At 44.4% G+C, this 26,499-nt stretch overlaps 1 protein-coding gene across 4 annotated transcripts in view; it reads right to left on the reverse strand.

Moving 5' to 3' along the window:
• Nucleotides 1-2,860: 2,860 nt before the first annotated feature.
• Nucleotides 2,861-26,499, reverse strand: part of LOC140395582 (transmembrane channel-like protein 6) — a 132,041-nt gene continuing 108,402 nt past the window's right edge. For all 4 annotated transcript variants that reach the window (XM_072483539.1, XM_072483542.1, XM_072483540.1 and 1 more), the window contains 13 exons: nucleotides 25,073-25,302; nucleotides 23,418-23,562; nucleotides 22,144-22,299; nucleotides 20,775-20,950; nucleotides 17,269-17,353; nucleotides 16,695-16,792; nucleotides 15,028-15,123; nucleotides 14,468-14,543; nucleotides 14,004-14,137; nucleotides 12,855-13,022; nucleotides 9,506-9,584; nucleotides 7,319-7,417; nucleotides 2,861-6,035 (listed from right to left, as the gene is read on the reverse strand). In XM_072483539.1, coding sequence (XP_072339640.1) covers nucleotides 6,015-6,035; nucleotides 7,319-7,417; nucleotides 9,506-9,584; nucleotides 12,855-13,022; nucleotides 14,004-14,137; nucleotides 14,468-14,543; nucleotides 15,028-15,123; nucleotides 16,695-16,792; nucleotides 17,269-17,353; nucleotides 20,775-20,950; nucleotides 22,144-22,299; nucleotides 23,418-23,562; nucleotides 25,073-25,302 — 1,563 coding nt within the window. In that variant the 3' untranslated portion in view covers nucleotides 2,861-6,014. The remainder of the gene's footprint in view (nucleotides 6,036-7,318; nucleotides 7,418-9,505; nucleotides 9,585-12,854; nucleotides 13,023-14,003; nucleotides 14,138-14,467; nucleotides 14,544-15,027; nucleotides 15,124-16,694; nucleotides 16,793-17,268; nucleotides 17,354-20,774; nucleotides 20,951-22,143; nucleotides 22,300-23,417; nucleotides 23,563-25,072; nucleotides 25,303-26,499) is intronic.

A 26,499-nucleotide genomic window follows, 5' to 3' on the forward strand; every position in this document is an offset into this window, starting at 1 on the left:
TGGTATAGTGAAAAAGTGATGTGCAAGGGGCCAGAATCAGAGAAGCTGAAATATCTCAAGAGGATCACAGAGACGAAAGGTTAAAGAATTAGATAGAGGCAAGGCCAGAAGGAATTAAAAAAAATTCTCATCATAGTTGCTGAACCAGAAACAAATTAAGGTCAGTGAGCACAGGAACGATAAGTGAACAGGATTTTGTGTGAATGAAAATATGGCTGCAGAGCTTTGGATGAGATCAAGTTTACGAAAGGTGTATGGCTTATACTGGTTAGGAGAGTCTTTTTAAAAAGAGATATTTGCTTTATGTATATTTAATATAACAGAGTTTCAAATTATCTGGTGTGGGATTGGTGCTTTACAGCTTCATGCACCATCTTATATCATTATTACAAAATAATGCAACGGATGTGCACGTTGTTTTCATACATTGTTTTTTTTTTTAAAGTGCACTACAAGCGGTTATTGTACATTCTGATTTTGCTAGTCACACTAGATCAGCAGCATTTGGGAGATTATGAGCAATAGGTACTGCAATGGCACTACATTTCACCATAAGATGGATAAAAGGCAGAAACATGTTCCCAGCACTGGATAAACCCACAAGTAAACTACTGACCATTTTGAGATTGAAGGGTATTTTGGTTACAGAGAAAACAATTTTTCACCACAAGGTTAATAAAACAAATTAAGCCCAATTACTAAGTAACATCATTCATATTACAGCACATAATACAAATGTATCCAATTTGCAACACAAATCAGCATATTGTGGGATACAGCTAAGACTAAGGAAACTGCAAAATAATAATAAACCAAAATGTCAAACAAATCAGCAGGAAGGATTTCTCACCACGGTCACAGCACCAGGGACCCGGGTCAGATTCTGGCCTTGAGAGACTGTGTGGATTTTGCACGTTCTCCCTGTGTCTGCGTGGGTTTCCTCCGAGTGCTCCGGTTCCCTCCCACAATCCAAAGATGTGCAAGTTAGGTGGATTAGCCATGATCAATGCACGGGGTTATGGGGTTCAATCAGGGGAAATGGACCTAGGTAAAGTGCTCTTTTGGAAGGTCGATGAAGATTCAATGGACTGAATAGCCCCCTTCTGCACTATAGGGATTCTATAATACACACATGCAAGGCACTAACATTTTTTAAAGAATTGAAGAGCAGCAGAGACTCATCTGCTCAGTAAGCTTTAAAGTTAGGAGTATAAGTTGATACAAAGCATATTAAATCCTTGGTTTTATAAATAAGGACATTCAGTTAAAAAAGATGTTAAATCAAAACAAATCATTGGATATTATGGAGATCTGCAAGGCGTTTGGTCACATCAATGGGAAATTGCTTTTACTAGGATGTGATTGACAGTTTTCACTTGAATGGTTCAAGGATCTGAGGGGGTCTAAAATCTGGAGATGTGACTTTCACTTTCCAGGAATTTACAGCTGCTGATTTCTCTGCCTGATGCAGCAGGTATAGGGGACAGGTGAGTTTTAAAGCAGTGATTTATTTTCACTTTCTCTCTGGACTGCTCTCCGGCTTCCAGTGGGGGGGGGGGTCTCTAATGAGGGTTTTGGTTATGGGGGTGTCTCCGGCGGGGGCTCAGGTCACACTCGTACTGTGGGGGGTGACCCATCAAATCCCGTGGGGGTGGTGGTCGGAATTGAGTTGGGGGGGGGTGGGGGGCAGCTGCCACACCTTGCTACCGGGCCGCCCACTCAAACTGGCAGCCCGATAGCGGGATTCACAAGGGAATCCCTTTCAATCCCCGCCGTTTGTTGTTTTGCATGGCTAGGGATAACGAATCGCCTCTGGCTGCAGCTCCCAGAAATTAGAGGTGATCATAGTCTCCCAAATGGATAATCCAGCCCTATGTTTTGAGTTTTGTCAGCTGGGGCTGGTTAGGTACGGTCAGTGTCTTTTGGAAAGAGCAGAAGGAACGTGCTGTTTGATATGATCCATCAATGATCGGGACATATGGTCCACATACCTGGCATCACACTCATCACATATTCATGCGTGTGATAGGCAGAATGTCTTTTTGGCTTGATGCAGCATCTTCTTCGTGCAAAATACCACCGTGTTATTACTGCACAGTTGTGTCATCTATTGCTCAAATTCATGAGACACCGTAACCTTGCAGGGTAATCGGAGGTGGACTAGGCACCTTTCAAGGACTTAAAGTGACAGCCTTAGGCCCATTCATGAGTTTGCGTGATATACCATGAGCAATCATCGGATTATGGTCGGCATTTATCACACAAGATGGCTTTGATGATTCCTATTGTAGCACCACCGTGAGCAAATATTCAGAAAAAGCAATTTAATGTAATTTATTCACACATTTGGTCGGGGGAGTGGCCGCCAGTTTAGTCGGGAGGGCGGAGGTGGTTAAGTCTCATGTGGAGTTGGGGCAGTGGGTTGAGGGTCAGTACTATAGTTACCAAGGAGCGAGAAGTGGTTTTAATTGTAACTTTTCCTGGTAACTATTTTGGTAAGAATTTGGAACCATCAGAAGTTTGCGTTCTTTTTTCAGATGGTTCCGATTGTCGGGCAATTGCCCGCCTGGAATTTGAACTTCCTGTGCTCCCCAGTTACACACCCAGAGCTCAGAAGTTACAGGCCACTGTTTTCTAATATATTGCTGAGGTTTGCCACCTTCTTGGCTTAAAGTCCAGATAAACAAATGTGAAAATAGAACTTTTGACCATTTAAGTAGAGCAGCATACATAGCTGAGGTGTGTACAGAATACACAAATGAACATACTCAGACCGTTTTGTATAAAATTTCCTGCCGAAAATTCTCAATTTCAGTGATAAAAGTGGGACTCAATATTTCATAGACAGCACCAATGAATATTTTTAAGTTTCAGGATATTTTAATATTTCATTTCAGTAATGCAGATGGATACAAGTTGAATTCAATGACACACCATGATGTTTGGTAAAAGTAAAGCATTTTAACATTGTTATTTAATAACAAATCATAGTTCACTTGGCCAGTGTGGAGCCTTATTTTGGTTTATACAGTAAAACATTTCAGTTTGTTACAGTTGAATGGCAATTGCTACAGTGAAAATAGTTTTATTTCACCCTTGACATAAATATAAACACCGTAAAAACATAGTAAAAAAATACAGAAAATTTTACATTCCATTAAAAAATATGAACATTGATCACATGATCCAGAATGATTCCATAATAAGGTTCATAACAATCTGGAGTAAGTGGGAACTGACATTTTAGATGACCATAAGACATAGGAGCAGAATTAGGCCATGCGGCCCATCGAGTCTGCTCTGCCATTCAATCATGGCTGATATGTTTCTCATCTCCATTCTCCTGCCTTCTCCCCATAAGCCGTGGTCCGCTTATCCCTTCCCATTTACAGGTAGGCAATGGACATCTCTCAGTTCAGGCACCAAACACATTCAACAAAATTAAAATATAGATACTTTAATATATACAAGACCCTCCTATCAATATGCAATTGACTTTTAAAACAATATACTGCATTGGTATCCATTGTAAAACAACTGCATTAATACAGTGCCTTTAACATAACAAAACATCCCAAGGGGACACCTAAGGTGATGTCATGACAGACAACCATAAACTTGGTGAACGAGGTAGGTTTTAGGGTGGATCTTGAAGTAGGAAGGGGAGGTAGTGAGGCAGAAAGGTAATCCCAGAGCCTAAAGCTTTAGCAACTAAATGCACAGACACCGATTGTGGAGAAATTAAAATCAGGGATGCTCAAGGGGCCAGAAATAGATGGTTCTTGAGGTCACAGGGATAGGAGGGGCGAAGGCAGAGAGTGGGTTTGAAATTAAGGATGAGAATTTTAAAACCAAGGTAAAAATTGGTGTAGGTATATCAGCATGGAGTAACAGGCCAGTGGAAATTTAGTCGAGACTAGAGGTAACAAAGAAATGGAGAAAAGCTTCAGAAGCAGATAAGCTGAGGCAAGGGAGGCAAGGAAGGAACTGGACAATGTTACAGAGGTGGAGGTCACCGACCTTCGTGGTGGTGCGGACATGAGGTGGGAAGTTCTTCTCAGTGACAAAGGCCACCAAGGTCACAAACAATCTGGTTCAACTGCAGATAGTTGCCAGGGAGAGGGATGGAATCAGAGGCTAAGGAACCAAGTTTGTGACGGAGACTCAAGAGCACGGATTTGGTCTTCCCCTATATTTAGATGGAGAAAAGTTCTGCCCACCTGGTCTGGATGTCGGACTGACCGCACAGAGACCGTGACAGGGATGGGAGAGAGGTGGCAGTGAGGTAGAGCTGGATGTTGTCAGCATGCAGGTAAAACTGACATTTGTTTCCGGCTGATATCATTGAGGGGCAGCATGAAGATGCAAAATAGGAGGGGGCCAAGGATAGAGGGAGACACCAGAGGTGGAACGGGATACACTCAAAAGTACACATAAAAAGAGTAGTGTGGCACAGAATCCATTTTTGAAGTGTGCTATTGTGCAGCGTTTACAACATAGAGCAGTTCATAATGACTTGAATAAATCAAAGTTTTAACTTCCTTGCTCAGACAGAGAACCAATTGCTCACCTACACTTAGGTTAGTTGATCAGTACTTGACAAAGGAAGAAGTTGAAACATCAGTTTGTTCCGAAACTGCATTATATCTCTGGATTACAACAGTTTGAAAAGTTAGCATTTCAAATTATTGTATAAAACCTTCAGTGAATACAATAAAAAAGGTCCCCAGCACATGGCTGTCGCCAGCAAAGTTAACAAAATTCACAGATTGCTACGGAGGTATTTCCCAGTTTAATTATCCTGGTCGCCACACAACACAAGGTTGGGCTTTATTTATGCCAAAGCGGTTAGTAATTTAGTTCTGAATTTTAAGGAACAAAACATAGGTGACATATTTGCTCCATTTACTGTAAACTAGAAATTTGAAAAAAATCGGTCAGTGCAACACATCAGTATTCCATTCTCAGTCACTGAATGTTTACATCTGTAATTACAAATGCAGTAAAATTATATTGGCAGAGGCATGTAAACCCACATGCTACATAATAAGGTTACATCTTTTATATAAAAAGAAGCTGGAGCCTCATTTTGGCAACTGTTTTTTTAATATAAATTTAGAGTACCCAATTCGCTTTTTCCAATTAAGGGCAATTTATCATGGCCAATCCACCTACCCTGCACATCTTTGGGTTGTGGGGGCGAAACCCACACAAACACGGGGAGAATGTGCAAATTCTACACGGACAGTGACCCAGAGCTGGGATCGAACCTGGGACCTTGGCGTCACGAGGCAGCAGTGCTAACCACCGTGCAGCCCTAGTTTTCCAATAATGTTAAGTGAGTTGTAAGCGACATTATAAATATCAACGTCAGGAGGTTTACCTATAATTTGTTATGCCATGTTATGCACTTTATATATCTGGGCACCACATTGGTGCAATAATAATTGTTTGCTGCATGCTTCCACCACAAGATGGAGCATCATAAGCTCCAGACCCCTCCAGCGCAAGCAATGCATTTGGAGGGAAATTCAATCAGACTTCAATTTCTATTGGCAAGCCCACTGAACAACCACTCTTCATTTAAAAAAAAAAACTTGCAATTAGTAATGTGATTTCTAATTGAAAATTCTCATCGAGCCCGCAGCAGGTTGCCATATTTGCCATCCAAGAAAGCACTTAAGTCCATCTTGGAAGGCAACTTACACCGAGAATTAAATTGCAATGTAGCACAATGCAACAATGGTAGGAACAGCTTGTCGTATTATGGTAAAGCAGTGCTACAAGGGGATTGATATTACATCATGCAATATGTTGCAGCAGTGATTCCAGTTTAGTTTCATGTGCTTGCACCTTGGCTTAAAAGTGCAGACAGCCAAATCACCCAAAAAAAAAAGATACAGTTCCAGGCATCTCTTCCAGGCATTTCTTAATAATTCAGTCGTTACATCAGCAGCTTCACTATGTTGGCATTGATGGTTTTCTCAACAGCACAAATTATATCTTCTTCCCTTCTAGTCATTGACAGAAAAAACCTATCCAAATGACACAGATAAGAAAAGTTAACAGAAGTAAATTGCAAAACACTTAAAAACAAAAGACCGTAAAATTCTTAACCAAGTACAGTTCATTAACCTGTCAGAGTAACACTTGTATCCTGGCACCAAACTTTGTTCTTTTTTTTTTAATTAGTAAAGGTTTTTAAAATACCAATTAGTATGTGGAACTGGGTGATACAGCAGTGCTATCATTGCCCTTTCTCTGGGCCAGAGATTCAAATTCTGATTGGGGGTAAAAGCCACTCCTGCTGGATACAAGGGTCCTTTGTGGCATCTGTTTGGATGTTTATGGAACAAAAGCCCCTAGTCGCCACATTCCGGCGCCTGTTTGGGGAGGCCGGTACGGGAATTGAACCCGCTTTGCTGGCATTGTTCTGCACTACAAGCCAGCTATTTAGCCCCTACATGCAACTCCAGATCCACACAGCGATGCAGGTTATATAAAGCGTGAACAATACTCTCCCCAGGTGGCAGCCTAAGCAGCAAAGTGGAAAATTAAACCCAATATACTAACTCAGGAGGCAGAGGCGCAGTGGTATTGTCACTGGTCCAGTAATTAGGTGACCCAGGGTAATGCTCTGGGGTCCTGGGTTCGGATTCCATCTGGGGCAGATGGTGAAACTTGAATTCAATAAAAAGAAATCTGGAACTAAAAGTCTAATGATGACCATGAAACCATTGCCGATTGTCGTAAAACCCCATCTGGTTCACTAATGTCCTTCAGGGATGGAAATCTGCCGTCCTTAACCGGTCTGGCCTACATAATAATAATAATCACTTATTGTCATGAGTAGGCTTCAATAAGTTACTGTACAAAGCCCTTATTCGCCACATTCCGGCGCCTGTTCGGGGAGGCCGCTACGGGAATTGAACCCGCGTTGCTGGCATTGTTCTGCATTACAAGCCAGCTATTTAGCCCCTACATGCGACTCCAGATCCACACAGCGATGCAGTTGACTCATGACTACCCCACTGAAATGGCCTAGCGAGCCCTCCAGTTCAATTAGGGATGGTCAACAAATGCTGGCCCAGCCAGCGATCCCACATCTCAAGGACAAATATAAAAAAGCACCTTCCCAGATATTTATTCTGCAGGTTTTCTAGTATTTCTCATGACCGCCCCTGCACAGTCAATGAAATACTCCAGAAATGCCATTGTTGTAATTGGGGCATTGAGCAAGGTATGCGTACATGGTAATCAAAGTCTAAACGAAGCTATCCATGATAACGCAACATCTCTAGAAAACCAATCTAATTACCTCATCTTCCCATTGTGTGTGCCTCTTCCTTGGAGATTTAAATTTCTTTCTGTTGAAGTAATGAAGTTTACCAATAAGGAATTTCTTGTCCTTTCCTTCCTGTACCAAAAAACAAAACCTGGATATTATGCGCTGACGCGGAATATTACAAATGAAATAATAATTCAGTATCTATCTGCAATCAGTGTAAACGAGCTCTGACTAAAATCTGGCTGCTGATCCAGGGCCAAACCTAAAACCTTCCAGGTTTGTTCAGAAATCTCTCCCTTTAACTTAGACTAACTGTTACCAGGGATTTGATCTGTGAACTACCTATTCGGCAAATAGATTTTTTTGATATAAAAGACTCAGTGGCAATTGAAGCCCAAAAGTATTTACCTTTACGATAAACACTGATTAAGGTAGTGCATTAAAGAAAACAATATAAAAAGCTTTCAATTGAAAATATAAATTAACTTGGGGTATTATAATTTATAAGGATTTTCAAACAGCAAACGTTTCCACGAGTGGATGAGTCGGTAACCAGGGAACACGGTCTTAAGATAATTGGGTAAAGTGTTCAGAATTGAAGAAAATTAAGATTAAAAAATGAAATTGGAATAAAATAAAGGGGACTAGTAAGCGCAGCTGTCTGAAGGGGTGTTTTGATACGTGAATTAGCATTCCAATGGGAAAAACAAGTGTTTACCTATGTGACTAGGGGAAAACAATGGAGTATAGGAGAAGTGACTTCAAAGTAGAGAGATAAGGGAATGGGCACTTGTACAAAAAGCTAGATCCACAGGGTGAGGAACATCAAAAGGAAAAAAAATGATATATCCATAGAGAGAACTGGGGAAAGGGACACAGTAAACGCAGCTACTTGTCATACAACTGCTGGCTCAAACGGAGGAAAGTTTCCCTTAGTGATTGACAGCTTCTACAAAGACAAGTACATTCCAATCAGCCCCCTTCACGCTGGAGTGATTTTGAAGGGCTCAGCTGCAAATTGACAGTACTTGACCCTCTTTGAAGTGGTTGATGTTTGTAAACATTGAGGTTACAGCACTTGAGAGTTATTCAAGCATGATTGAAGATGAATGAAATAATGCTGACAGCTGTGTTTATGAAAGCTGTCAATCACAGGCCACCAAGGGACATGAATGACTTGCAGCTCAAGGATCTGAGGGGTTTAGAATACATGTCACTGCTTTCTCTTTCCAGGAAGTGACACATGGTGCTTTCTCCATCTGAGCCAGGAGCTGTATGCCCAGGTGAGTGTTAAAACAGTAATTAATAACGCTTGCACCTGTCTGGACCTCTAGGGTGTCTCACTATTTAGGGGGTCTCTTGGGGGTCTCCATATTTAGGATGTCTCTGGGACGGGGGGGTCTCCTAGTCAGGGGGTCTCAGGGCAGTGGGGGTGTCTGGTGGGGATGGGGTGAGCCGAACATGCATTGTGGGGGGTGGTGGCCCTCAGATGGACTTTGGGGTAAACCCCCTTCAGGCGTTACCCCCTTGGCCCACTGCGAGGCCACCATGCAAGGGCCACGCTGGGAAATACCAGTAGTGATTCCTGCTCATGTGATTCCTGGCCCAGAGGACCAGAGAATCACGTGGGCCTGGAGATTCTGGTGTCCAGACCGCTAAGTGAATGACAATAGGTCATTAGGATCAATTTGGATCGTCCCTCTGGTGCGTGGGCGTGAACCCCGACCCGCTGCCAGCAGGTGGGGAAGGGGCAGAGCAGGTGCCGATCCTGTTTTTACCCTAGACATCCAGATCTCCGCCGCATCAAGAACCTTGCACCAGCGGTGGAGAATCTAGGTCACTGTGTGTGTGTGTGTGTGTGTGTGTGTGTGTGTGTGTGTGTGTGTGTGAGTGTAGCCATCAGTGTAGTTAAGTGTACCTCAGAAGTGTATTATCGTCCTTGTTGTGTGTTTTCTTTCAAGTTAATAAATATTCTTTATTAATTGGGGGATCACAAAATGACTGGACTGCCCCTCCCTGGTTTGCGTATCTTTTCTTTCATCATACCAAATTGTAAATGTGTACCAAGAACCCGTGTTACAAGTAATTTTTGACATTGTGCTTTCTCCCCATATCCTTGGAATGCCAAAAAGCAATCACTTCAGTGAAAGGTGAATTGCTCACATGTATAAAGTGAATAACATAAATAATTAAATATACAAAAATTCAGATACTTACATTAGCGATTTGTTCATTTAGTAATTTAATTACCTTCCTTTGACCATCAACAACTTGCCAGTGGAAATAAATCACTATGCTGCAAGAAAAATATAGAATGCCAACATTGAAATTTAACCACAAAACAATCTGGATATCATGATGCTTGAACTCTAATCCAAGCAACGCAATATATTGAAAATGCTGCCTTTAATTTTTTTACTGGTACAATAAACAGAAACCGAAAAATCTTTTAATTCCAGCATAAATTTTTCATGCTGTTGATTCTGCCCAGATTCCGTGTCTAAGCAGTGACTCTCACTTTATTGTTTCAGCATAATAAAAACAAATTCCAGTTACTCATCTTTACAAGGTTATAAATCGAAAAATTAATTCACATGCCGCTTAATCAAGTAAACTAATCACTGTTACTCAAGACAATTTACAGCTTAGCAACGGCAAATTATATTGGACAATTTATATCGTTTGAGTGAGCGTTAAGCGGCCGGTAGATGCCGGGAGAGGCCTCCCACAAGCTTCCTGGCAGCTTTACATCTTGCAGGATATCCCAAGTCCTGTGAGGCAGCGGAATCAGAATCCTGCCCAAAAGGGGCGAGAGCAAAGGCACTTGTCCACCTAGTACCTACATAGGCAGGTTTACCCGGAATCTACCAGCCTCCCAGGGATGCCGTGGACCAGGCAGAACGGCACCTGGGTGCTCCCCCAAGCCATCAGAAGCCCCTAGGTGTCCCGGGATATTGCAGGGTGGCTCCCTGGCCCTCCCCCTGGAATGTAAGCACCGTGGCACTGCCAAGCTGGCAGGAGCATTGCCAGGGTGGCAGTGCAAGGGTGCCCAGGTGCCACTGCCAAGTGTCAGAGCCCGAGGGGGGGGGGCATGCTCATGAAAGGAGAGTTGAGGGGGGATATGAAGGGGGGGGGGGAAAGAGGGGGTGCAGGGCAGCTAAGTAGTGGCCTGTGAGAGGTTGGTGGGCCTGTAAGGGGGCGTGGGGAGCCTGAAGAGAGGGTGCCCCCAGGGACCCCATAGCGGGATGTCCTCACTTGGGAGTAATGCCCATGTGTGTGGGGATGGCATTGTCCATGGGTGGGAGTGTGTGGGACCTAAGCTCACTTAGAGATTGGGGCACCCTTTCAAAATGGCGCCCAGATCTCAGAGTTCAGCTCCCCAGTGCTGAAAACTTTCTAGTGTGGGGTAAACCGGTGAGAAACCCCCCCGGGGCCCAAAAAAGTGATTTGTCATTTGATCGCGGAGGGAACTCCCCAGCAGAGCCGATAGGGGACTCCCTGCAAAACCCGCCACAATTGAACTTAAATATGATGGGCGGAATTTAACGGAAACATTTCTAAGTGAACAGATTGTTCAGCTGTGTTTTATCAAGCAGTTCTGAATACTGCATTGTGGGTTTGGTTTTCTGGGCTTCTTAAATGTCTAACGAGCAGTTAGGAACTCATTTTACTCTGTTTGAAATGGAAAGATTATTAGTATTTATTAGGGATTTGAAAAACGAGATCATCAGTGAATCTGAGATGAATGTGAAATAACAGTTAAGTAACAAGACTAGCAGGTATCTGGAGGAATATTGAGATGTGATCTGCCCATAACACGATTAGCAGACATCTAGAGGCATTCAGGTGCAAATGGCCATATCAGATGGCCATTACCAGTGATCAGTGGGGCTATACAAATGATAACTTCTAAGGACGAGGAATTTGAGAGATGTAGATAGCCGAATCCACAGGGTGGAATATCAAAGAGACTGAACAGTGTAACTGTTAGCACCCTCACTGGGGAAGCAAGCTAATTCTCCATCCAACAGTCAGACAAGCCAGTCCCATCTATGATCTGAGCCACGGAGGCCTGTTCAGCTAACATTTAGAGACACAGCAGTTTGCAGATATTCTCCTCTAAAAGATGCAGTTTTGTGCCTTTGCTGAACCAAGAGGAGATTGTTTCCCAGAATGGGTCCCCTAAGTGGTATGTGTGGTAACTATTAGCTGGATTTGACCTACAGAGTTACTAACATTGGATGTTGCTTGAGCGCTGGTGAAATACAAGTAAGTGCGAGCGTGTCAGGAAACCAGCTTCAACCGACCAACTTAACTGTCGCACATTAGGCTATGTGCCACTTTCAGTATGTTAATTGCTCTAATACTTCAATATTAACATGAATTTTGGAGTTAAACTTTGGCTCCAAAGGTTTCTCACTGTAACCTTAAACTGAGATGCAGAACAACATGGTGATAATGAGTAGGGTTTTAAAAAGGTTTTCATTAAGCATTTTCAGATGCTGTAATTGCTAAAGGATGAATTCAGTAAAACCTGCTGGGAGGCTAAACAAAAGTCTCAAAGAAGGATCAGAAATCATGTATAGATTGAAAGTCGGTGTATATTTGAAAAAGAAGCAACTCGTGATTTAAATATAAACGCCTTTGATTCAAGATTGGTGAGGTTGGCATTACTGTAATTTAAAAGAAAATCATTCACGGGATGTGGGCGTCATTTATTGTCCAACCCTAATTGCCCCTGAACTGAGTGGTTTGTTGGGTCATTTCAGAAGGTATTTACAAGTCAATCACATTTCTGTGGATCTGGAGTCACATGTAGGCCAGACCGGGTAAGGACAGCAGATTTCCTTCACCGAAGGACATTAGTGAACCACATGGGTTCTAACGACAATCGACAATGGGTTCATTAAAAAAAGAATTTCCAATTAAAGGGCAATTTAGCGTGGCCAATCCACCTACCCTGCACATCTTTTGGGTTGTGGGGGTGAGACCCACGCAGATGTGGGGAGTATATGCAAACTCCACACGAAAAGTGATCCAGGGCCGGGATCAAACCTAGGTCCCCGGCGCCAGACAATGTCCCAATTCTTTTCCCCCCCCAATTAAGGAGCAATTTAGCGTGGCCATTCCACCTACTCGGCACATCTTTGGGTTGTGAGGATGATACCCACGCAGACACGGGGAGAATGTACAAACTCCACACGGACAGTGACCTAGGGCTAGCATTGAACCAGGGTCCTCAGTGACGTGAGGCAGCAGTGCTAACCACTGCAACACCATGCCGTCCCCAAAATACCAATAATTAACACGACTTATGATATGATGCACAAAATATTATTCCAACCATTGTTAAAAAATATATCAAAATTCAAGGATATTAGTGTCCTGATTTAATCACGAATGTTCAACAAGCCAATGCTAGTATCATTTGAAACAACAGAGGTGGATGCTCAATAGTCATCAGTCCTATTCAATTCCTGTAAGCTTGATCAGCAGTTTTCATAGCTACTGTAGAATAGAGAAGCAGAGCTTAAAACTGTGCCATTGTTAAAATAATTAAACTTACAGCAGGATGCCTGATGCCAAGAGCAAGATGAAAGGATTCCTCACTAAGATCCATGAAAGCTTAAAGAATTTTGAAGCATTTTCATCCAGTTGACGGACCCACTGCACTGCAGAATCATACATAGAGTCCAGTGTTCGGAAGGGGCCACAAGTTAGTGATGGCTTTATGCTAATTTAAAAACAAATCAGAGTCAAACAAACTAAAACTTAGTTATCTTAACATTCACCGTCGTAAGTACATTTCAGGGGAATATGAAAAGTGGAAATGACACCTGGCACAGTCATTGTACAACACTTTAGATTGCATATTAGTTGCACGGTTATAGTCCAACTCAACTTGAAGAATAATCATTAACTGATTGATGTTGTCTCATATTACACAAGAGCTGGTCAGAAAAGGAATACGATAGGGGCTTCCTCCAAAGGTTCATTGTCTGTAATTCTGCTAGTTAAACTCAGTGGATAAATGGCTCAGCAAGTTTTAATTTTACACTGGTAATCAATGGGCTGAAATTATCAATGAACTTTTCAGCTAATATCTAGATTTAATATATGCAGGATGGATCATAGAATTAGAATCATAGGATTTACGGTGCAGAAGGAGGCCATTCGGCCCATCAAGTCTGCATCGGCCTTTGGAAAGGGCACCCGATCTGCACCCACTCCTCCACTCTATCCCCGTAACCCAGTAACCCCACCTAACCTTTTTGGACACGAAGGGCAATATAGCATGGCCAATCTACCAAACCTGCACATCTTTGGATGCAGCAATCGCAAGTATTTTGCAGCACATCACCAACCAACCTTTGCCCTACTATCTTGAAGCTGGAACACTACGTCAGCAGAGCATGGACTTTGTGACATCTCCAACCCTGACACCTTTTGCTACTCTGTAATTCACCATGGAAATTGTCCATGTGCTGAAACCCATCAGACAGCCCATTCAATTATTTAGTTTAGAAGTGAAAAATTCAGCCAACACAGATCACAGTGTTGGCTGCTAGAGAATCTTAATGACCCCACTAAAAATGTAGTTCCTGAATTTATTCCGAAGACTAGTACAAGAACTAAAAATGAATCCTCTCTACTCTGCTGAATCATAACTTGGACATACAGATTTGGCTACAAATTAAACCATGCATATACTTACTACCATATGGTGTAGAAATAAGCAACAGCGGCTCCAAGGAATGATGGGAAACACAGAAGACTAATAAAGATTGTCATCATATGTGATGCACGCCAGAATTTATGTGGTGGCTGACAGTTTTGCATCAAGCTTAGCTGAAAAAGACCCAGTAACATTGTTAACATATATCCAGTGTACTGTACAGATCAATCTTCACAGATTGCACAAATCATCGAACATTTTGTAACAACTGGGCAAGTTTTGGTTCCTAAGCAATCTGTTCAAGAGTACATAGAGTCAAAATATGTACAAAGGCTGCCAATGACGATGGCTATTCCAACTATGAAGGGCAAACATGATTTCAAAAATGAACTAACAGCACAGACTGGAGTCAAAATAAATTGAAAGCAAAAAGTGATTTCTAATACTAATCTATCTCCTGTATATTCTATAATATTCTGCCATTTTACAAATGTGAAAATTACCTTTTTCATATAGAAGACAACAATAAATTTTATGATTTGAATTGCAGGTAGCAATGGTGCAAACAGGAGACCCAACCTACAAAAGAAACGGAACTGGATTAAAAGGAAGTTCATCATAATTGTTGTCTTTTTTCCCTCTCTCTCTCCCTCTTCTTAAGGATAGATTCTTCATGATTACTGTTGCACAGAACTGGCAGCTCATTAATATATGTTGCCCAAGTACCCACTCATCCCTTTGTGAACGTAGCCAGTGAGCGTCAGTGGGTTACTTGCATGTGAGGAGCATCACAATCAAACCCACCCCAGCGCTCGCTTGAGACCATGCTCTCTGCGCCATGGAGAGGGCACCACAATCGGCTGCAACCAGTACAGCATTCCTGCCATTGCCCATACAGGAACAACTAATCTATCGGAGACCGATTCAAACTTGAGGTTGTCCCAGTAATGTGGGGTTCACCACCACCCCAGCTGGTGCAGTTACCATGAAACCACTGGTTGAGATTTTCAGTGGGTGTTGTTGTTTCAAACATCAAATATCGCGTGATCAAATGTGTGATTACCATGTGATAGTCTGTCCAAAGATCAAATCCAACACATTTCGGGCAATGTCAAACTCAGGCTTTCTTTTCCTTTTCAGTAGTTTAATGCAAATTATCCTGGATAGTGAAGGAAGGAGAAACGATCATTCAAATAATATTATAGATTACGTTCAACTTTGTGCACAAAGATGTCACACCAATAAAGGAGAAGAGGAGACAGAATGCCGACTGATTATTGACTTTTCAGACTCTAACTTGAGGACTGCTCAGGGTCTTTTGACAAGTTACTCCCTGTAAGGGGCAGCACGGTGGCGCAGTGATTAGCACTGCGCCAAGGTCCCAGGTTCGATCCCGGCCCTGGGTCACTGTCCGTGTGGAGTTTGCACGTTCTCCCCATGTTTGCGTGGGTTTCACCCCCACAACCCAAAGATGTGCAGGTAGGTAGATTGAACATGCTAAATTGCCCCTTAATTGGAAAAAATGCATTGGCTACTCCAAATTTAAAAAAAAGTTACTGCCAGTAAACAGAAAGATAGCTAACAGTCAACCATGCTAAAGGTTTATACGCTGTTCCTGAAATCTTTTTTGCACGATGTACAGTCTTGTAACTTGATGGAGTTTCACTAGTAATGCTTTTTTGTTAATTAAAGAATGCGCAGTGCTTTGCAGCATAAATACAAAGCAGTGGAAATAAGGAAATGTAGTGGAAATAAGGTTAGATCTCCACTCCACCAAGGTCCTGAGCTCACACTTCTCACTATGAAGGAGCACTGAGTCAAGTCCATAGCAACTCCCTACCCATTCCCACCACTCTCCACCCATTTCCACCGAGAGTGAAAGGAGCTAGAACTGGATGGAGATTCCCCCCTCGGACCATTCTTCTACAATGCCCAAAAGCCAAAACAGGAACAGGCTGGACACACTAGCAGCGTGGTGTGGAGAGAGAAACAGAGTTAATGGATGGAATTTTAAGGGTGCTTCCCTCCCCACCCAAGTCAATGGAGTTTTGAATGGATCACCACATTTTACAGCCCCACTCTCGCCACGACAGGACCATAAAGTTCCACTCAAGGTTTCAGGTCGGTGACCCTCTATCTGAACAGCTTTGAAATATTAACCCCGTTTCCACCTCACAGATATTGCCAGATCCAACGGCTGAGTATTCCCAGCATTTTCTGCTTTCAGTTCAGGTTTCCAGTATCTGCAAGTGTTTTGCTTTTGCGTAGGCTACACATGCCACTCACTTAGATGCAGCCACCTGTGGCTAGAGGGGAGGGCTTTGAATAGAGAAAAGGAGACACATAGATTTTACATGTATGAAACAATGTTATTTGTTTTCAATGTTTGGCTGAACTGGGAGCAACATCTGGGAATGGCTTGCAGTGCTCCAAATACTCCAAACTCAGAAGCACGTGGGAGCAACATCATCACAGATGAACCAATAACATGACTAAAAGGAACCCCAGTTAGTGATGATAATTTAAGATTCCTGGGACTGTCAGTGCCATCTCAATGAAAGAAAGTAAAGGCCAGTAAAGTGTCTTCACCCAAGTCAGTTTTGTGACTCAGTGTAAAAACTATATGCTAGGCATCACAATTGGTTAAAAGCTGTTGTGTCCTTCAGACTGTTAAAACAATATAAATCATTCTTAATAGATAAAACAAACTTCTCGTTGCACGAAACTCACCTCCAGAGATATTCTGCAAAAACGGTGTCCAGTATAAGGAATATAAAATCAATAATCTTCAAACGGTATAATTCTTGCCCTACAAAAGTCTCCCAGCACTGAAGCAAAAAGCAAACAAGGCATGAATGGTTAAGTGTCTGACATGACATAATATACGATTCATATAGCAAATGCTAAACTATCCTATTCTATCTTCAATCGTAAAAGATTACAAATCAATCATTCCAAGATCAATTCTTACATTGTCAATATTACGTAAGATTATTCAAAATGGAAGTAAAATAGGTGATCTCGCTATTCTGTTCAAAAGGTGTTCTGTCTAAAAAGAATCAGCGGAGACAAAAGTAGCAGTTAAGACACACTGGCAGCCTTGCAGCCAACACAAATTAGAACCCTTTTGGACGCTTGTCTTCATCGGAATACCAGGGAGAAAATGAGGTTTAATAAAATATTACTTTTGGAAATTAAAGCACCATTTCAATAACAGCATTTCGGTTTTACCTCACAACACTATAGAAAAAGTTTGGTTTGAATCAGAGGCAATAATAAAAACCAGATAACTTATCAAACTTACTGATATTTCTGCTATATTTTTTGTATTTGGTCCCATCCAGTGGAAGCACAGCACTCCTAAAATGGACATCTTCAACAGCAGATTTCTATATCAAAACAAAAATCAGACGTCTCCATTAGAGAGAAGATAAAATTATCTATCTATCTATCGCAGACCTTTAAAATGCAAGGGCTATTGATAATAAATAATCTTTATTATTGTCACAAGTAGGCTTACATTCTTCTTTTAAAAATTTGTTAAAATAAATTTAGAGTATCCAATTAATTTTTTCCAATTAAGGGGCAATTTAGCGTGGCCAATCCACCTACCCTGCACATCTTTGGGGTTGTGGGGGGCGAAACCCATGCAAACACGGGGAGAATGTGCAAACTCCGCACAGACAGCGACCCAGAGCCGGGATCGAACCTGGGGACGTCAGCGCTGTGAGGCAACTGTGCTAACCACTTGCGCCACCATGCTGCCCCTAAGTAGGCTTACATTAACACTGCGAATGAAGTTACTGTGAAAATTCCCAATTCGCCGCACTCTGGCATCTGTTCGGGTACACAGAGGGAGAATTCAGGATGTCCAATTCACCTAACAAGCACGTCTTTCAGGACTTGTGGGAGGAAACCGGAGCGCCTGGAGGAAACCCATGGAGACATGGGGAGAACATGAAGACTCCGCACAGACAGTGACCCAAGTGGAAATTGAACATGGGACCCTGACGCTGTGAAGCAACAGTGCTAACCACTGTGCTACCGTGCCGTCCATGCTATCGTGTCGCCCATTTTGTGTGCATTATAAGGCAACATTGGATTGGCACTTGGTCTGCATTTTCCACCTTGAGCTAACTGTTTCCATTCTGCAGACCAATCCATAGTGCAGCTCGCCCAAAATATTTTACTGTACTTTCTGAAGTTGGCTCAGAGTCCCTGAATAATAGTTACCATGGTGTGTGTGCTACCTATTTATCTGGTGGTTTAATTATTAACGTATACAACATAAAAACAAATGTCACCAAGTGTTGCTGACAAAGAAACCCTTTGAAAGAAGTAGATTAACTTTCATTTATCTAAGAGCATTCATAACTTGAGCCAATAGTGCACTTTTCAAGGGCAGTCACGATTGTAAAGTTTCCGCACAGCAAGATTCTACAAATAGAAATTGGATAAGGGACCAAATAATATTGGTTTAGGGATTAATTTTGGTCAGGACAGGAGGAGAGTTTCCTTGATCTTCTTTGAATCTTGTCATGGGATCTATTGCATGCACCGTCTGAGAGGACAGGGAGGATATTTAGTATCTCATCCCAATTGAGCACCTCCTACAGCGCAGCCGACACAGTGGGTGGAATTTACTGGCTGTTCGCGCCGGCAGGATATTCCAGTCCCACCGACGGCACACGCCTGCCTTGGGTTTCTTGGCGACAAGGGGCGCATTCAACGGAAATTGCGCTGACGACGCCGGGACCAGAAAAACCCGCTGCCTCCGCCACCAAAAAACACGGGGTGGGAGGGGTGGGTTGCAGGGTAAATCCACCCAATGTTTTCACTGAAGCATCAGCCTGTGCGCTCAGGTCTCTGGAATGGGCCTGAAATCCACAACCTTCTGATCGCTGAGCTAAGGCTGACAGTTCAAAATTACTAAACATGCAAATTTTGCTCAATGAACCTTCTGATTTAATGTTGTTTAGTGATTCAATTTTCAGGTAACCCTGTAGGTTAACCCCAAAGTCAGAAACATCTGTTTGGAACCATTTACAAATTGGTGACGATGATATGTCACACAATGACTAACTGGCCATGGCAATGTCATTGCCTACAAAACTTTAAGGAACTCCCTGTAACTCTTGGCTTAAAAATTTAACAGAATATTCAAATTCATATAAAGCAAGAATTTGCAAATTCAAAATGCGATTATATGGTAGCTTTAAATTGAAGTAATGAAAAATGCAAATGTGGGGGAGATCATAGAATAGTACAGCACAAACAGGCCCTTCGGCCCTCGATGTTGTGCCGAGCATTGTCCGAAACCAAGATCAAGCTATCCCACTCCCCGTCATTCTGGTGTGCTCCATGTGCCTATCCAATAACCGCTTGAAAGTTCCTAACGTGTCTGACTCCACTATCACAGCAGGCAGTCCATTCCACACCCTAACCACTCTGAGTAAAGGACCTACCTCGGACATCCCTCCTATAACTCCCACCCTGAATCTTATAGTTATGCCCCCTTGTAACAGCTACATCCACCCGAGGAAATAGTCTCTGAACGTCCACTCTATCTATCCCTCATTATCTTATAAACCTTTATTAAGTCGCCTCTCATCCTCCTTTGCTCCAAAGAGAAAAGCCCTAGCTTCCTCAACATTTCCTCATAAGACCTATCCTGCAAACCAGGCAGCATCCTGGTAAATCTCCTTTGCACCCTTTCCAATGCTTCCACATCCTTCCTATAATGAGGTGACCAGAACTGCACACAATACTCCAAATGTGGTCTCACCAGGGTCATGTATAGTTGCATCATAACCCCACGGCTCTTAAACCCAAGCCCCCCATTAATAAACGCTAACACACTATAGGCCTTCTTCACGGCTCTATCCACTCGAGTGGCAACCTTCAGAGATCTGTGGACATGAACCCCAAGATCTCTCTGTTCCTCCACATTCCCCAGAACCCTGCCATTGACCATGTAATCAGCATTCAACATTTTTCTACCAAAATGAATCACCTCGCACTTATCAGGGTTAAACTTCATCTGCCATTTTTCGGCCCAGCTCTGCATCCTATCAATGTCTCTTTGCAGCCTACAACAGCCCTCCACCTCATCCACGACTCCACCAATCTTGGTGTCAACAGCAAATTTACTGACCCACCCTTCAGCCCCCTCCTCCAAGTCATTGATAAAAATCACAAATAGCAGAGGACCAGCACTGATCCCTGTGGTACACCATGGTAACTGGTCTCCAGTCTGAAAATTTTCCATCCACCACCACCCTCTGTCTTCTATGTGATAGCCAGTTGAAAATTCAAGAAATGGAGAAAGCATTGGTCAACATCTTAAAAAAAACGGTCAGTGTTTTCAGTGAGACCCTTTATCAGAACTACTTTTAACAAAGGGTTCGATGCCAAACATTAATCCACCTTTCTCTTTTGAATGTTGGACCTAACTGCATTCCCAACACAGTCAAGTGTTAAAATTCTATTTAACAGTGGCGGTCACAGGGAAAATGTGAACTTGAGATCATCTTTTGGTCTTCCGTTGATATTTCATTTGGCTAATGGCATCACAGTGGACTTTTATCATGCACTTGCAACATCCCCCCCACCGTGTCTGCGTGGGTTTCATCCGTGTGGTCCTGTTTCCTCCCATAGCACATGTTAGATTAATTGCCCCTTAGTTTACAACTATGGCCTTGGGTACACTTGTCCTCTCATTTGGATAAATGACCTGCACCAACGCAGCAAAAATACAACACAACAGCATTTTTGGAAGAACAGGTTGCCTCCATCCCAAAATTTTCATACCTGGCAATGGAAACATAGATCTGTTGCTGAGGGAAATCATAATTTTCCAGTAACCCAATTAGGTTATAAATGTACGGCATGACAAGATTGATAAGCGACACAAGCATGGGGAGCGTTAGCAAGCTGCTCTCCACAAGCCTCTCGTGTGTCCCCTGTTGGATGTTTTCAGAGTAACCCTAAAATAGAAAACACTTCAATTAGCCGAGGGCAGGCTTTCAAAGAGTCAAAAGCAAAAAGAGTTGAAAAGTTAAACCGGTGCGATGGTTACTCATATCATATAAATGCGGCCTGCCTCCTTGAAATTTGGAAAACTGATCCGCAAAGCCTGCAAAGTCACTCATTTCACAGACGGGTTGAGGCTTCCTAGAGTGTCAGAATTATGTTTGCTTGCATAAATAAAGATTGCAAAGTCCAGGGGCGAAATTCTCCCCCAACGGCGCGATGTCCGCCGACTGGCGCCAAAAACGGCACCAATCAGACGGGCATCGCGCCGGCCCAAAGGTGCGGAATGCTCCGCATCTTTGGGGGCCGAGCCCCAACATTGAGGGGCTAGGCCGACGCCGGAGGGATTTCCGCCCCGCCAGCTGGCAGAAATGGCGTTTGTTGCCCCGCCAGCTGGCGCAGAAATGCGACGCATGCGCGGGAGCGTCAGCGGCCGCCGACAGTTTCCCGCACATGCGCAGTGGGGAGAGTCTCTTCCGCCTCCGCCATGGTGGAGACCGTGGCGGAGGCGGCAGGGAAAGAGTGCCCCCATGGCGGGCCAGGCCACCGTGGGGGCGAAGTCCCGCCCAGAAATTGCCTGTCCCGCCGGCGTAAATCAAAGCTGGTATTTACCGGCGGGACCAGGCGGCGTGGGCGGGCTCCGGGGTCCTGGGGGGGGCGCGGGGCGATCTGACCCCGGGGGGTGCCCCCACGGTGGCCTGGCCCGCGATCGGGGCCCACCGATCCGCGGGCGGGCCTGTGCCGTGGGGGCACTCTTTCCCTTCCGCCTCCGCCACGGCCTCCACCATGGCGGAGGCGGAAGAGACTCACCCCACTGCGCATGCGCGGGAAACTGTCGGCGGCCGCTGACGCTCCCGCGCATGCGCCGCATTTCCGCGCCAGCTGGCGTGGCAACAAACGCCATTTCCGCCAGCTGGCGGGGTGGAAATCCCTCCGGCGCCGGCCTAGCCCCTCAATGTTGGGGCTCGGCCCCCAAAGATGCGGAGCATTCCGCACCTTTGGGCCGGCGCGATGCCCGTCTGATTGGTGCTGTTTTTGGCGCCAGTCGGCGGACATCGCGCCGTTGGGGGAGAATTTTGCCCCATGATTGTACATCTATGAACAGTCAAAGGTTGACAGAATCGCATCAGGTGAACACAAGACCCACCTTCAGCATGCTTTCGGAGTAGTAGTAAACTGCCAAGGTGCATCCAACAACACTCCCCAGGGACAACAGCCAGCCCAGAAAATGAACCGACAGATTACACATCTTCTGATGAACGCTCGAGGCAGTAGTAAGGAAATCATGCTCAGTAACACATTCCTAATTGGGGAAAAAAAGTAATATTTTAGCAGGAGCATATTGCATACTTATGGCATTCCTTAATGAAACCTCGCTGGTCATTAATGGGCCGATTCAGGGAAAATCACTGTCGGGTGACTGTTTCCCCACCTAGCCCGGGGGCGTGCTTCCTACAATCTGACCCCAACAACCCAAAACTCTGCCCCAAATATTTCTGCTAAATTTTGCCTCGTAACAAATAGTTCTTGCAGCCCTGAGCATAACATTGTGAGATGATAAATTGATTGCCTTGTTGTTTCAATCTTCCAGCAATAAAATTGTGGGAAAGCAACAACAGAATGGAGCATTTTGGAGGTTCATCAGGGAAGACAGCACAGTTCTGTGACAGGGAATCTTATTTTAAACAAATTAAATCACTGCCTTGAATGACTGCCATGGCAGATGCTGGATATTTTAACGCATTGACCATTACGGATTAAAAATGAATGGAATCAAAGGGGAGTTTAGAAAAGCGGGGATTGACATTAAAGGTTCCATCTGTTCTCGTGTCTGGGGCTCTGGTGCCAGATAGCCAATCCTGCCCCAATACCCTCTGTCATCTTGCATCTTGTGCAGTTCGCAGTGGAGACTTGAAAACCCTTCTCTGGGGAGGGTATAGCGTAGTGGTATTGTCACTGGACTAGTTAACCAGAAACCCAGAGTAATGCTGTGGGCCCAGGTTCAAATCCCACTACTGCAGATATTGACATTTGAATTCAATAAAAGAAAAGTCTAACGATGACCATGAAACCATTGTCGATTGTGGTAAAAACCCACCTGGTTCACTAATGTACTGGAGGGAAGGAAATCTGCCATCTTTACTTGGTCTGGCCTACATGCGAGTCCAGACCCACTGCAATGTGGCTGACTCTTAACTGCCTCTACAAGGGCAATTAGGGATGGGCAATAAACGTTGGCATAGCCTGCGACGCCCCATGAACGAATCAATAAAAATACAAGCACATAACCCAGAGTGACATGCTGATGGAGGGCTCAAACATGTAGCTTTCTTGTTGAGACACATGCATGCCAGACTGACAGACAGGTGAACATCTGGTTCAATCACACAACACAATAGTTGGCACCAAGCCATAACTCGCCTTTAACTGGGTGCTGATGTTCTCGTAATTTGACTCAACTGACTGTTTCTGTGTCACCTTGAAATCCCACGAGCAGAACACTTTCGCCACCAGGTTTCCATAGGTGCTGCCCACTCTGTAACTCTCTCCAAAAGCTTTGGATAAGCTAAAAAAATAAAAATAATTAAAATTCTCAAATTATTTCTGGCTGTCGCAAGCTGTGAAACCATTTCTGTACCTACTATGAAAAGCAGGCTTCAATTTCTTTTTTGCTCAATGAAACTTAAACGATCTGTTTAAATTGGAAAATCCATTTCAGATTCACAGCAATTTGTTGGAATCCATAATCGCATCGTTAACGACACACGTCGACCCTGCCAGACCTTCAATCTGCTTTCAAATCAACTGTCAAATCTCAAGTACATGTTCATTGCCATCAAAACTGGGTTTGCTATTTTGCGATTCAGTATCAGGAGGCCAATTTAGACTTTTTTGATCCTTCTTCTGACCCATTCTAGTAACTTCAAACATTGCTGCACAGAATTGGCACCAATTTGGGAAGAAAAATCTGTTTGGTCCTTATTGACATGATTTTCAAGCAAAGGAAAAGACTCCGAACCCTCTTTCAGCAACACCTTGAAAACATTTTTTCCAATTAAGGGACAATTCAGCATTGCTAATCCACCTACCCTGCACATCTTTGGGTTGTGGGGGCGAAACCCACGCAGACACGGGGAGAATGTGCAAACTCAACACGGATAGTGATCCGGGGCTGGGTTAGAGTAGAAACTGCCCTGAAATATTACTAAGAGGTTTGTTGTTGGCGCCGGGGAGAGTAAGAAGCACTAGTGGCAGACTACTTCAGAAAGCAGTTATTGGGTAGATCATAGAATTTACAGTGGAGAAGGATGCCATTCGGCCCATCGCATCTGCACCGGCTCTTGGAAAGAGCACCCCACTTAAGCCCACACCTCTGCCCGATCCCCGTAACCCCACCTAACCCAAGGGCAATTTAGCATGGCCAATCCACCTAACCCTGCACATCTTTGGACCGTGAGAGGAAACCGGAGCACCCGGAGGAAACCCATGCACACACGGGGAGAACGTGCAGACTCCGCACAGACAGTGACCCAAGCTGGGAATCGAACCTGGGACCCTGGAGCTGTGAAGAAACTGTGCTAACCACTGTGCTACCGTGCTGCCCGGGTATGAAACACAGTATTTGACATTTAGAAATATAAACATTAAATGAGGCAGTCAATGGTGATGAAGGCTGAATAAGCAACTCCGGCAAGTGCAATCATGAGAGCACCATGACCCTGCAAGCTGCAGAGACTGAGTATGCCTGAAACTGTTTTGAACAAAGTCTTGTGCACATTTTATGCACGCTTTATAATCAATGATAGGGGACTCCTTTGACCCATGGTCCCACTGTTCAAAATCAGTTCTGGTCAAGGCTCATTGAAATGTTAACTTTTTCCATTCAACATCTGCAGAATTTTGCTTTTGTCCAAATTCAAGATCCCCGCTATGTAATCTTACATAAATTATAAATGCAACCCCAAAGGAGCACATTCACCTCCAACAAAATATGAAAAATTGGAAGTCCACTGCCGCGACTGATTTACACAGTTTCAGCACATGAGTAACATAAAGTGAAAAAATATATATTTTACCAATGAACCAGGATAATGCAAGTGATGAAGAAAGAAGTTCCAAGCGTGTAAATATATGCTATTGGCAGATTATACCATATACTAAGAGCACCAGCGTTAGATGCTTCACTTCCCGAAATATTCCAACTGCTGTTTGTAAGAGCACTGCTTTTGGATCTTCCGTTGTCCAAAATATTCCAGGAGCTGTTTGTGTAATATCCATAGTATAGAACCGTGTCTGTGAAATGACCCTGAACAAGAAAATAAAACACAATTTTAACAGCCTTTGCAACACTTTAAGGAGTTAACTTTAAGGATGTTAACTCAGTCGGCTATTTTTTTTTTCCGCAACAAAGAGCCCGCACTTCTCTTGAACGGTGTGTAATTTCTGGTAACATCCTCTGCTTTGCTCCTTCAAAGCCTATGAATCAGACTGGTGTAATGTTAAACATTTAGGCAGCTCAGAGCCCGGTGTGCAGGGTTCCCAAGCTGGGCAACTGCTCTTTCATGGACAGCAATCACGTCTTTTTAAAAAATTGTTAAAACTTGGGAGTATCCAATTATTTTCTTTTCCAATTAAGGGGAAATGTAGCGTGGCCAATGCACCTACCCTGTACAGCTTTCGGGTTGTGGGGGTGAGACCCACGTAAAATGTGCAAACTCCACACGGTCAGCGACCCGGGGCCGGGATCGGACCTGGGTCCTCACTGCGCCATCATGCTGCCCTATGGTCCAGGGACCTTAATTGCAAGAGATGAACCAGCCGTCAGGAAACAGGGGCGGGATTCTCTCCTACCCGGTGGGGCAGGGGGTCTTGGCGGGATGGAGTGGCGTAAACCACTCTGGCGTCGGGCCGCCCCAAAGGTGCGGATTTCTCCACACCATTAGGGGCCAAGCCCTCACCTTTAAGGGTTAGGCCCACGCCAGAGTGGCTGCCGTCCCGTCAGCTGGCGTGGGAGGCTTTTGGCGCCACGCCAGCCGGGGCCGAAGGGATTCCGCTGATGAGCGGAAGTCCGCACATGTGCGGGAGCGTCAGCGTCAGCTGACGTCAGCATGCGCGGGGGGGGGGGTCACATCCGCGTCGGCCATCGCGGAGGCTATGGCCGACGCGGAGTGGAAAGAGTGCCCCCACGGCACAGGCCCGCCCGCGGATCAGTGGGCCCCGATCGCGGGCCAGGCCACTATGGGGGCACCCCCTGGGGCCAGATCGCCCTGCGCCCCCCCCCCCCAGAACACCGGAGCCCGCTCGCGCCGCCTGGTCCCGCCGGTAAGGGAGGTGGTTTAATTCACGCCGGCGGGACCGGCATTACAGCAGTGGGACTTCGGCCCATCGCGGGCCGGAGAATCACCGGGGGGGGGGGGGGGGGGGGGGGGGGGGGGGCGCCAACTGGCGCGATTCCCACCCCCACCGAATCTCCGGTGCCGGAGAATTTGGCGGCCGGCGGGGG

Source organism: Scyliorhinus torazame, chromosome 18, assembly GCF_047496885.1.
Source record: "Scyliorhinus torazame isolate Kashiwa2021f chromosome 18, sScyTor2.1, whole genome shotgun sequence".
NCBI lineage: Eukaryota > Metazoa > Chordata > Chondrichthyes > Carcharhiniformes > Scyliorhinidae > Scyliorhinus > Scyliorhinus torazame.